The 13,406-nt window shown below is 36.5% G+C and overlaps 1 protein-coding gene across 1 annotated transcript in view; it reads left to right on the forward strand.

Annotated features, from left to right (window-relative positions):
- Positions 1–466: 466 nt before the first annotated feature.
- Positions 467–13,406, forward strand: part of ATL2 (atlastin GTPase 2) — a 32,400-nt gene continuing 19,460 nt past the window's right edge. The window contains exon 1 of the mRNA XM_077764258.1: positions 467–709. Coding sequence (XP_077620384.1) covers positions 509–709 — 201 coding nt within the window. The 5' untranslated portion in view covers positions 467–508. The remainder of the gene's footprint in view (positions 710–13,406) is intronic.

The raw sequence follows: 13,406 nt of genomic DNA on the forward strand, positions 1-13,406 counted from the left end.
TTTACAACTCATATGTTTTAATCTTTGTAACTTGGAGTAATATCCAGGAAATGCCTACCAGGAGAATTGGAATTTGAATTATTAAGTAAAATTGGCCCCCTCCCCCCTCCCCTCACATAGATCCTGTTTCTGTGTGTGTACAGTAGCAGAGATTGTATATAGAAGAATGCAGTGCTCAGGAAACAGCTACTGTTCACATGTAGCTGTTTAGACTTAATAGTAGAGGCTATACTTAGTGTTGTGCTTATCTGTATGTATAGTGGGAAATCTTAGCAATATTCTTGGTCCTATGATAGAGGGAGTGAAAAATCCAGTATGTACTTGAACATCACTTTTTGTAACTATTTTCAGGTGATAGGTAATAAAGGGGAAGTGACTTGAAATTTTGCCTTAGTTGTGATCCTTCAGGAGAAGTTTGTGATGCAGGAATTCAAGCTAACCTTTTTCTCTTTTTTTAATTCTAGGTGAGAATTATGAAGATGATGACCTAGTAAACTCTGATGAGGTTATGAAGAAACCATGTCCAGTACAGATTGTTCTTGCTCATGAAGATGACCATAACTTTGAGCTCGATGAAGAAGCTTTGGAGCAGATATTGCTACAGGAACACATACGAGATCTTAACATAGTAGTGGTATCCGTGGCAGGAGCTTTTCGTAAAGGGAAATCATTTCTACTGGACTTCATGCTTAGATATATGTATAACAAGGTGAATAGTGTCTTTTAAATTGAACCCAGTTAAAAACAAAAAACAGCCAACCAACCCCATTTAAAAATAATAGACAACAAACAGTAAGAGCTGTGTCTTTAGTTTTACAAAAATCCAGTTCTTGCTAAGACTTCTCAGTTAGGACAGTAATCTAAGTTTGTTTGAGTCCTTGACTCTTCTTCATCTCCATAATTCCTTTTTGCATACACTCCATATTGATGCATATGACTGAGCATCTAGGTTACAGGCATTGTAGCTCTAACCCAAGGTATCTGAGTGTACTCGAAAGCCTCTGATAGATACACTGCTCTCCTGTTTTTGTTATTTCTTCACACCTCTCCTTTCTTGATCACCTTTACAATAATGGGTGAAGTAGGCTGATAGAGACTTTTGTAAAAAGTACACCAGTGCCCTTCATATAAGTCAGCTTCAGTGACTATTACATTTTGAGATAAAGTCCAGTTCCTCAGTGTGGCTTCCCTGGTCTTCGATAATCTTTGAAAAAGTTTTGTATCTTGCTTCTCTGTGTCAGGTATACTATAGTGTTTGCAGTTCCTCAAGTGTGTCATGTTATTTCTCAAATGTTGCTCTGTCCTTGGCTAATCTTTGCATAGGAGGACTTCCCTGATTTTTTTTTTTTTTTTTTAAGTAGGGCCATGCAGCTTGGGGCTTGAACTCATGACCCTAAGATCAAGAGTTGCACGCTCTACGACTGAGTCAGCCAGGCGCCCCTAGGCTTGTTCTGATTTATAAGACTATAATATGTCCTTCTCCCAACTCTCATGGCACTAGTCAATAGTTTCATTGATGACTGCTTTAGTTACTTATTTTTCCTGGCTAGTTTAACCTCTGTCAGGAATGGGTCTTCTCCTTACCATGTCTCCCTCACCTAATATTAACTGCCCTGTCGTCAACACTTATTTTCTCTTTCAACCATTGAGTCTCCGTCTGTCCACAAATTTTTACTTTTTGATGGTACCAGGCGGTTGTTATTTCCCTCCCCTTCCCTGGCTTTGGAATTTTTCCCCTGAAAAAAAAAAAACAAAAAATAGTTTTACTTGAATCAATGTTTTTCTAACAGTTGAAAGTCGGGCTGAGGGAATGGGACTTTGATAGGGACGAAGAAAAAGGAATTAGAAAATTGGAGTGGAGCACTTAGGAAGAAGGGCTTTCTTTACATGGTGTTTGACATTCAGAAGCCACATGAAGATGCTAGAAATAACACTTTGACAGAGTTATGTAATTGTCTAAGCTCTTGTCAGGGCGCTCACCTTCACGAGGTCTATATTAATCTGAAACTGGGTGTGTATGCATCTGCCTTAAGGTAAGTAACAGTTGATTTTCCAGGAAGCTTTTCGGTAAATTCCTTTCATAGGATCTCTAGGCAGGATCAGGAATGCCTGGGTATCGGGAATGTAGTTCATATTAAACAACACTATTTTACATGTTTAGCAAATTGAGAAAGATACAGTGTTTTATCCACTTAGACTCTGTTATTTCCTACAATTTTACATCAGAAATAGAAAAATGAATAGTGGCATATTAAAAAAAACAAGACTGTGCATTTAAAGATGATAATTGAGGTTCTGACTCCTTAAGTAAGCATGTGTCTGTCGTATTTACGTGTGTCTGAGCTGTTCCTGCAAATGTCGTTGATTCCAAGTAGGTCACAGACAGAATGTTCAAAGGGGAAAAACGCTTAGATCATTTGCCTAGCAGTGACAGATAAGTTTCACTTCAAGTCCCATTTCTGAAGCCATCTCTGATCAGTTAGTAGTGGTTGTTCAGAGGAGAGTAGCAGCCTATACATGTGTCATGTGTTTGCACTCTCTGAAGTCCCTTTTCCTGGGAGACACACTGAAGCCCCAGGAAGGTTATGAGGGCCTGAGGGAGCTTACACACCTGGTTAATGGCTTCTAGGCTGAAGTATCCTTATTGGTTTTCATTGATATGCCTTCCATATAGAATTTATGATATAAATAATCTTATTCTGTTAATCGAAATGGCATCAAACATTGTTGAGTTTTGGGCTAACAGGCCTCTCCTTATACTGATTTAATGGTGGGTCATGCTTTTCCTAAAAGAATTAAATTAAAGGAGAAGTCACAGTGGGATAGTTTTGAATTTATTTCATTAACCTATCTGCCTGCAAAGGTGGGATGCTAACTGAAGAAGGTAGAAGATGAACGTGGCTTATACTGACTTTTTATGTCCTTTTTATTGACCTGGGTAAGGGTACAGTTCACTAAAGGAGCTAAATATAAATATTTTACATATGATTTAGAAATAGATGACTGTTTCATTTTGAGTGGTTAGTAATTATAATACAAGGCTGAACATGAGCTCTTTTCTGTTGGATACAAACAAGAAGTGTGGTAGTTCTGTAAAACTAAGAATATTCTAAGATTCTTACCAAACAGTTTTTAAAAATTATTTTGAGAGAGAGCATGAGCGAGAGAGGGGCAGAGAGAGAGGGAGAGAGAATCCGAAGCAGGTTCCAAGCTGCTAACGTGGAGTGCAAAGTGGGGTTCTAACCCATGAACTGTGAGATCATGACCTGAGCCAAAATCAAGAGTCAGATGCTTACTCGACTGAGCCACAAAACATTTACCAAACATTTCTGAATTATAGGGGAAATTCTGATTATTAGGTCTTATTTTCTTTTGAAGTAAGCAGCTTCTTACACAGTTTTCTTTTTTTGAACTACTTACATTTTGAAAATAGGCTGTTTTTAAAGTATAGGAGGAAAGAAATTAGTCTTTTGTAAACTTAAGAGGTGAACTAAACATTTTTCTAGAATAAAATTCATGTATGTTGGAATTAATCAGTTACTATAGTTAGACTTTAACCATGAAATATAACAGAGGGTGACTAAAATTGCTGATTTACTGAATTGATAATGTAGAAGACATTTTGAACTTCCAAGAATATAAACTTAGGACATTTACTATAAATGCTGTATGTGAGAAATACCACAAAAATTCAAGTTGTTAGTGAACCTAAAAATTTTAAGTAGAATATTTATTACTTGTAAAAGTCATTTTCATACATGAAAATAATTGTACGTGAAATACATGTACATGTATTTGAAATGTACATGAAATAGTAAAAATTTATGTGCAGGAGCACCTGGGTGGCCCAGTCTGTTGTGTCTAACTTGGGCTCAGGTCATGATCTCATGGTTCATGAGTTCAGGCCTTGTGTGTCTGGCTCTGTGCTGACAGCTCATAACCTGGAGCCCGCTTTGGATTCTGTGTCTCCCAGGGCTCTTTGCTGCTTCTCTCTCTCTCAAAAATATTAAAAAATTTTTAAAAATTTATGTGCAACCTATTAGGTCTTTTATGTCAGTATTTTAAAAAATCCCATGTAAAAGTAGGGAGTTCTACATGAGCTGAAAATCTGTGATGAGAGACAGAATAAGTGGTGGGGTGGGGGAGGGAGGGTGACCTTTCCCTGTGAGATAAATGTATAGACTCTCAAGTGTTCTGGGTCTTTCCCTTCCTAATGCTGATTTGTTGTTGGGGATGTAGTTTAGGTAAATGTATTTGTTTCTTTTTTTGAATGTCTCTGCAACCCCCCCCCTCCCCAAAGTATAATTTATAAGTAGGAAAGTGCCCAAATCTTAAGTGTATAGCTTGCTGGAATTTTACCTATGTATGTACCCATATCACCAGTACCCAGATGAAGATCTAGAACCACCCACCCACCTTATTATGTTCCTCCCATTAATATCTAATATTTTTTGCATATAGTGATCATTCATTGTTTTTGTTACTTTGGTACCCACTGTGTGATTATACCACATTTTATTTATTCAGTTAACTGTCAGTGGATATTTGCTTTCATCTCAGAAGTTTTAGTGAGGTGATTTTGATTTTTGTGAATCCCAAGCTTCCAAAGTAGGTAATAGGAATTATTAGAAAAATGCTGATCAAATTATCATGTAAAAGTAATTTCAATTTTAGGAGTTGGTTTAGGAAGGTCAAAACTTAACTTCGTAGAATTAAATTATGTATATAAACTGAAATACATGGGATATATTGCACTCTAAGCATTGGTGAGAGCTGACTCTAGTGTCTTTTTAAAAAAAAGTTTTCATGTTTATTTTTGAGAGAGAGAGAGACAGAGAGAGAGACAGTGTGAGCAGGGGAGGGGCAGAGAGAGAGGGAGACACAGAATCTGAGTTGTCATCACAGAGCTGGATGCAGGGTTCAAACTCATGAATGGTGGGATCATGACCTGAGCCCAAGTCAGACACTTAACCGACTGAGCCACCCAGGTGCCCTGAAGAGTCTTGATGTGTACAGAGTTGCTTGAACTTTTATATCATTCTCTATTTTTTAAATAACTTTACCATGAAGAATTTTTAACACGTGTAAAAGTAGATAATAATATAATGAATAATCATGTATTTATCAGCTTTCAATCTCATTTCGTCTGTATGCCAATTCATTCTGTACCTTGTATATTGTTGTGAAGTATGTCCAGATGTATCATCTCATTTGTAAATATTTCACTATGTGTCTCTTTAAAGATAATGAGTGTTTTGGACCTTACAGTAATATCATACATAAAAATAAATAATTTCTTTAGGTAGGTATATATATAAGGTTAATATAAGGAATCAGTTTTTCAGTTGACTCAGATGTTTTAATTTTTTCATTTTTAACAGTTTGCGTAAAGTCAAGATCTAACCAAATGAGGTCCACATTGTGACTGGTTGTCTTTAAAGTGTCTTTTTGTTTGTTTGTTTTGTTTTTATGCTTCCCTCCATCTCTTTTTCTTAGCAGTTTATTTGTTGAAGAAACTGACTGTTAGTCTTAAAAGAGTTTCCCAGTCTGGATTTGCTGATTTTATACCATTGGTGTAGTTTTACATTCTTTGTCCTTTGAATGTTGTAAATTGTTATTTAAATCTAAGGACTAGATTAGACTCAAGTTGACTTTTTGGCAAGAGCACTCCCAAGGTAATGTATTGTTTGGTGAGGAAGTGCAGATTTTTTTTTTTAATACTTGATAAAGTGGGGGAGGGGCAGAGATAGATGGAGAGAGAGAATCCCAGTCTCTGTGCAGCTAGTGCAGAGCCTGATGTGGAGCTTGATCTCACAAATTTTGAGATCATGACCTGAGTTGAAATCAAGAATCAGATGCTCAGAGTAAGCCACCCAGGTGTCCCTAGATTATCTTTTAAGATAACAGTTTTCGAATCTTTACTGAAATCTAGGTATTCTGATTATTGAACATTTAATAGGTATTATTTCACTCCGTAGTCACATTAACCCTGTGTAATAAATTAGTATTTCAGCTCGATAGTTGAAGAAATGAGGTTCGGAGGTGGTGAGGCTGAGATACAAACCAGGCAATTTGATTCCAAAGCGTTTATTCTTTTTTTTTTAAATTTTTTAAAAAAATGTTTTATTTATTTCTAGGAGAGAGAGAGAGAGACAGCGTGAGCAGGGGAGGGTCAGAGAGAGAGGGAGTCACAGACTCCAAAACAGGCTCCAGGCTCTGAGCTGGCAGTCAGCACAGAGCCCGACGCGGGGCTCGAACCCACGAACCGCGAGATCATGACCTAAGCGAAAGTTGGGCGCTTAACCGACTAAGCCACCCAGGCGCCCCCAAAAGCGTTTATTCTTAAAACTACTATGTAAAATGATGTTTGGTTCTTTTCTGTACCTACACTAAACTGTTCTTTTGTAAATGTTTACTTTTCACTACCTCAGAAGATGTGATAGACTGGGAGGAATGCATGCTTGGTAACTTTTTTGCTGCCCACTGGTATCTATGCTTAATGAATAGAGTTTTGACTCTCATTGCTAAAGACATTTTAAGGGAAATTGTAGATGGCTTTTATTTATATATTTATTTTTACTATTTAAAGAGTTGCTCCCAGAACTGCTTCCAGAGACCAGGAGAAAGAATGGTTGTTAAGGATCACATGTGCTGCTACATATAATTTGCCAAAAGCACAGATATCTCCAAATTGGCCATATGGGATGTTGAACTTGATTTCACCTTTTTTTTCCCCTAAGGCTAACAATGTCTGAGATGTGAGACTTGTGAGAAATGTGTGAATGTATGAAGAAAAACGTGGTTTGTATCATGTTCCTTTTCTAAGAGAAAAACATATTTAGAGGAAGAAGAGTATTTTAAAAAATTTCTGCCTAGGGCCATTTTATTATTTTTGTGTGTGTGTGTGTGGTATAATTTGCATATAATAAAGCGCATAAACCGTAGGATAGCCAATAAATTTTTACATGTCTATACTTTTTGTAACCACTGCCACTCAGATCAAGAAAGAGAACACTACCAGCACTCTAGAAGGCTCTCTCATTTCCCCTGCCGAGTATTACTCTCTCCAGTACTCAAGAGTCCCCCCACCATCCTGATCTGCGTCACTGTAGATTAATTTGGTGTACTCTTGAGCTTTACGTAACTGTAATCATAAAGTACGTGCTCCTGTGTGTGGTTTCATTCACTCAACAGTGAATCTAAGAGATCATGTTATTACATGGTCCAGTAATTGCTGTTAGTGCTGAGTGGTAGGTCCTTGGGTGAAGATCCCGATTATTTATTCCTTCTTTCAATAGACATGTGGGTTGTTCGTAATTTTTGTCTATTATGAATAAACCTACTATGAACATTTCTGTGCAAGTCTTGGGGGCATAACCACTTATTTCTTTTGGGTATATAAAGAGGAGTAGAAATACCAGGTCCAAAAAGCCCATTTAACTAGAGTAGTGGCTGCCACAGTTTTTTTCCAAAGCGGTTTTGCCAATTTGCACTTCCATGAGCAATGTAAGAGACTTAAATTTGTTATACATCTTATGAACAGTATTGTCAGTCTTTTTAACTTGAGCCATTCTAGTAGGTATGCATTGTGTTAATTTTAGGTCATCATTGTACTCTGTACAGGATCATGCTTTTATAAAACTGTTGTCACATTTACTGTAGAAATTTAGCTTATTCATTTAATTATTACTTTAACTGAATTAGCATTTGTGAGTTTCCCTTATAAGTGAAACACGGTTTGTAACTTATGTAACAAGCTGTGGAAATTTTAAGTTTCATGTTCTTACTATTTTTGCTTATGCAAGAAGCCAGCAAAATTTGATCAGAATTTTAAGTCGGTAAGGAAAATAAAAAATTGGTGGGCTTACTTTTGTCCCTGAATGTAAGCTAAGGAGTTGGGCACAGAAATTATCTGGACTGTGGACTACCTTTTTTCCATTGGCTCACTGGCTTTCTTTTCTTCCTAGATTTTGATTTCTGGGTTGAAACTAATCTTCTGTTCTTTCATGTGCAGGTTTAAAATGAGTGTAATTTCAGCTAGAAAAACTTCACCCAGTGTTGCCAAACTGGAGGAATCAGAAATAGATGACATGGAGGAGTCTCTACAGTATATTGTTCAAAGTCCTTATAGCACTGTTTTAGGAGAGACTTTCTCGGTTGCATTCCTGAATCTCTTCCCTGAAAATGTTCTGTCATTTTTAGCCTTTCAAATAACTCTCCAGCATTAAACCCCAAATGTATGTACTGCCTGTTTTGTATTTTTATCAAAAATATGATACTGTGTCATCACATATTTGGACTTGAGGGAACATAAATTATTCTGACAGATCTCTTTCCATTCGGAAGTCTTTGTTCCTTTTAAGTTAAAATTTCCTATTTCTAACTACTTGATTCTGTTTGGGTCATTTATTGAAAGATATCATAAGTAATAGATGGTTAACATAAACACTGATTACTCAGACGCAGCTTTAAGACATTTAGGGAGTGAAACAGTCTTGTATAATTTAAGTTCCTTTTATATTAACTGTCTCTAGTGAAGAAATATGTTACTGTTGTTACAATATTATTATTATTTTTCTTTTTTTGAGAGAGAGCATGTGCAAGCGAGGGAGGAGCAGGGGCCGAAAGAGAGAGAGTCCCAAACAGGCTCTAATGCCCATCGTAGAGCCTGACATGGGACTCAGTCTCACAACCAGGAGACCATGACCTGAGCCAAAATCCAAGAGTCAGTCGCTTAACTGACTAAGCCACCCAGTGCTTCAAAGAATAACTTTTTAAAGTCATTAACTCCTTGCCTCCCTCCCTCATTTTCCCAGACAATTTTACTACTTGTCTCATGAGTTTTAGTTCAGGAATCTTTTGTTCTCACTATTTGAAACATCTTTTTTTTCCTTACACATTTTTAAAAAAAGAACTAATAGGATGCATTTTCTGTAGATACTTTGGATCATGTTCACCATAATCTTTCATCAAGAAGCAAGTGTAGGGGCGCCTGGGTGGCTCAGTCAGTTGAGCGTCTGACTTTGGCTCAGGTCATAATCTCCTGTTTCGTGAGTTCCAGCTCCGCCCCAGGCTCTCCACTGACAGTGCAGAGCCTGCTTGGGATTCTCTCTACCTGCCCTCTCTGCCCCACTCATGCTTTTCCCCCCCCTCTCAAATAAATAAACTTAAAAAAAAAATCAGGCAAGTTTAGGGGTGCCTGGCTGGCTCAGTCAGCAGAGCATGCTACTCTTGATCTTGGGATTGTAAATTCGAGTCATGTGTTGGGTGTAGAGATTGCTTAAAAAATAAAAAAATCTTAAAAAATAAAAAGCATATTTAAGCTGTAGGGTTTATGACATATTACACTAGTAGATGGATATGTAACAGAACCTCCAGTGGACCTTCCTTTGCCTCCTAGACTTTGTAGTAGTTGTGGGTGGATTTTGTATGGCTGGGAGTCTTTGGAAAGCTTGTACACTCAATATATTTGATTTTTTGTTTTTCTTTTAACAGCTTTATTGAGGTATAAGTCACATATCATATAATCTGTCCACTTAAACCACACAGTTTTATTATTTTTAGTATAGTCCCAAAGTTGTGCAGCCATCAGCACAATCAATTTTAGAACACCTTTATCACCTCAAAATGACAAAATGAAATGCTGTACCCTTTAGCTATCACTTCCCCTATCCCCAAAACCTCTGGTCTTAAGGAACCACCAATCTGTTTGTTTGTTTTTATAGCTTTGCCTATTTGAAATATAATATGTGGTCTTTTGGTGATTGGCTTCTTTCACTTAGCAGTGTTTTAAAGTTTCGTTGTGTTGTAGCGTNTCTGTTGTATAGGTATACCACATTTTATCAGTTAATGGACATTTGGGGTGTTTTCCACCATTTGGCTTATCAATAATGCTATAATTATATGAATATATATTAATATATAATATTTCACTAATTAGAATACAGTAATATATAATGAGTGTTAATGGAATGAGGTAAGGGTCTAGCTTCAGTTCTTTTGTATGTGCTTATCCAGTTGCGCTGGCATTTGTTGGAAAGATTACTCTTTCTTCATTTAATGATTTTGGCACTTTTGTCGAAAATTAGTTGATCAAAGATATAGTAATTTGTTTCTGGACTCTTGGTTTTATTTCATTTGTCTATATGTCTCTTCTTATGCCAGTAACCAGACTGTCTTGATTACTGTTGCTCTGTAGTTAAGTTTTCAAATCAAGAAGTGAGAGTCTTCTTTGTTCTTGTTTAAGATTGTCTATTCTAGGGGTGCCTGGGTGGCTTAGTCGGTTAAGTGTCCGACTTTCGCTTAGGTCATGATCTCACGGTTTGTGGGTTCGAGCCCCGCGTCGGGCTCTGTGCTGGCTGCCAGCTCAGAGCCTGGAGCCTGTTTCAGTCTGTGACACCCTCTCTCTCTGACCCTCCCCTGCTCACGCTGTCTCTCTCTCTCCTAGAAATAAATAAAACATTTAAAAAAAATTAAAAAAAAAAAGATTGTCTATTCTAAAAAAGAAAAAAAAATGATAGTCTATTCTGGGTCCCTTGCAATTCCATATAAATTTTAGATTTAGCCTGTCATTTTCTATGGAAGGTTAGCTGGGATTCTGTTGGTGATTGGGTTGAACATGAAAGATCATCTTGAGGAGTATTGCCATCTTAATATAAAGTGTTCCAATTCATGAACTTGGGATGTTTCTCCACTTATTTAGATCTTTAATTTCTTTCACAGTGCTTTATAGTTTGCAGAATATGTGTTCCTTTTGTTAAATTTATTCCTTTTTTTAAATTTTTTAAAATTTTTTATTCCTTTTTTGATGCTATTACATATGGAATTGTTTTCTTAATTTCATTTTCAGATCATTCATTGCAAGCTTATAGAAATATAGTTCATTTTTTAAATGTTGATCTTGTATCCTGTAACTTTGCTCAATTCCTTCATTAGTTCTGATAGTTTTTTAGTGTATTCTTTAGAGTTTTCTGTATACTAGATCATGTCATTACTAGATCTGTAAATACAGTTTTATTTCTTCCTTTACAATCTAAGTACCTCTACTTTCTCTTTAAAGTACCTCTGGCTAACTGTCCTGGCTAGAACCTCCAGTACAATTTTGAGTACTAAGTGGTAAGAGTGGACATCCTTACTCTTTTCTTAATCTTTAGGGAGGAAGAACTGAGGTTCTCACCATTATGTCTGACTTCAGCTGTAGGATTTTTTGAAGTTCCTCTTTATTCCTAGTCTGTTGAGAGGTTGTTAGTTTTTTGTTTGTTCGTTTTCTTTTTTTTTTTTTTAATCATGAATGGATATTGGGCTTTGTCAAATCCTTCTGTATCTGTTGATGATCATGTGATTTTTCTTAGCTTATTGATATGATTGTGTTGTTAATTTTTTAAATATTGAGTTCAGCTGCATCCTGTGGAATAAATCCCAGTTAGCTGTGGCATAATCATTTTTTAAATATATGTTGTTAGATTTAACTTGCTGATATTTTGTTGAATATTTTTACATCTGTGTTCATGAGGTATATGGATCTGTAGTTTTCCTTTCTTTTAATGTTCCAGAACTTTTTCACCTTCCCAAAATGAAACTCCCATTTTCCCCCTCCCCCTCAGCTCCTGTGGACCCTTCCATGGACCATTTTCTTCTGTTTCCATGAGTTTAACTATTCTAGGTACTTCACGTGAGTAGAATCATAAGGCATTTGTTATTTTGTGGCTAGCTTATTTCACTTAGCATAATGTCTTCAAAGTCAAGGACATCTTTTATCTGAGTTTTTAAAATTCATTAGTGTGTACCTAAGTTGATGGAGTTGTACTTTGTCTGAGCTGTGTCTTGGGTCAGTCATAATGTTATCTGTTTATGTAGGCCTAAAGGGAGGAATTGGACATGGGGGTAGGTAAGATGTGAGATAATTTTAAACTGTTTTAAGACTCTAATATTTCTTAATTTGTTTTAGAACTTACAGAGTATTCTTACATATTTAAGCAAAAACACTAAATGATGCTTGGTGGTCAGAATGTATATATTATTCCATCCACTCATTTGGGTGTTATTAATAACCTGCCTCTGAAATGAGGTAGATTTATAAGATTAAGATTTTCTTTCTTTTTTTTTTTCAGTTTAAATCCAAGTTAGTTAACATGTAGTGTAGTAATGGTTTCTGGAGTAGAATTTAGTGATTCATCACTTACCTATAACACTCAATGCTTATCGCAACAAGTGCTCTCCTTAATGCCCATCCCCCCATTTAGCCCATCCCCCCACCCAACACCCCTCCAGCAATCCTAGTTTTTTCCCTATATTTAAAATCTCATGTGGTTTGCCTCCCTCTCTCTTTTTAACTTATTTTTATTTCCCTTCCCCTATATTCATGTTTTGTTTCTTAAATTCCACATATGAGTGAAATCATGTATCTGTCTTTCTCTGACTATTTTATTAGCCTAATACACTCTAGTTCCATCCATGGCCAGATTTCATTCTTTTTGACTGCCAAGTAATATTTGCCATTGAATATTATACCACATCTTCTTTATCCATTCATCAGTTGACGGACTTATGGGGCTCTTTCCATAATTTAGCTATTGTCCATAGCACTGCTGTAAAGGGGGTGCACATGCCCCTTCAATCAGCTTTTTTTTTTTTTATCCTTTGGATAAATACCAAGTAGTGCAGTTGCTGGGTTGTATGGTAGTTCTATTTTTAATTTTTTGAGGAACCTCCATATTGTTTTTCAGAGTGGCTGCACCAGTTTCCATTCCCACCAACATTGCAAAAATGTTTCCCCTTTCTTTGCGTCCTTGCCAACATCTTTTGTTTCCCGACCTGTTCATTTTAGCCGTTCTGCCAGGTGTGAGGTGATAGCTCATTGTGGTTTTGATTTGTATTTCTCTGATGATAAGTGATTTGAGCATGTAAGATTAAGATTTTCATCTGTGGTGCTTTTATGGGGAATTTCAACCAGGAAGAATTTTTTCTTTGATAATAGTGTTACTTGGATCCTTAATTTCATCCCTTTGGTCTCTTTTCCGCCCAGCTGTGATAAGTTATCATGGCCTTTATTCTTCTAGCCTGCCCACTATAGGAGTGTGTAGGCCTGCAGACCGGAAACTGTATTCTGACACATGCAGTCCTGGCTGCATCACCAACTCTGTGTTTTAAAGTTTACCTAGCTGTTGTTTCACTTTGTTACTAAGGAATGTTATCTTTCCTGTGGTGAAGTAGGAATTTGTTTCTTATTATTTAGAGTAGGGGTTCTTATTGTTGGTAATTATATTACATTGGTAAGTCTTTCTGGCTAGGGCTTATGTTTATTCATGATATTTAAAGTTCGGGTGGTTTCAGATTACCTTTTACCATTAAAGTTTATTCTAAAAGATCTTTCCTTCTAATTTTACTGGAGAACTGATTATTTTTGG

This window comes from Crocuta crocuta, unplaced genomic scaffold (genome assembly GCF_008692635.1).
Source record: "Crocuta crocuta isolate KB4526 unplaced genomic scaffold, BGI_CrCroc_1.0 scaffold164, whole genome shotgun sequence".
NCBI lineage: Eukaryota > Metazoa > Chordata > Mammalia > Carnivora > Hyaenidae > Crocuta > Crocuta crocuta.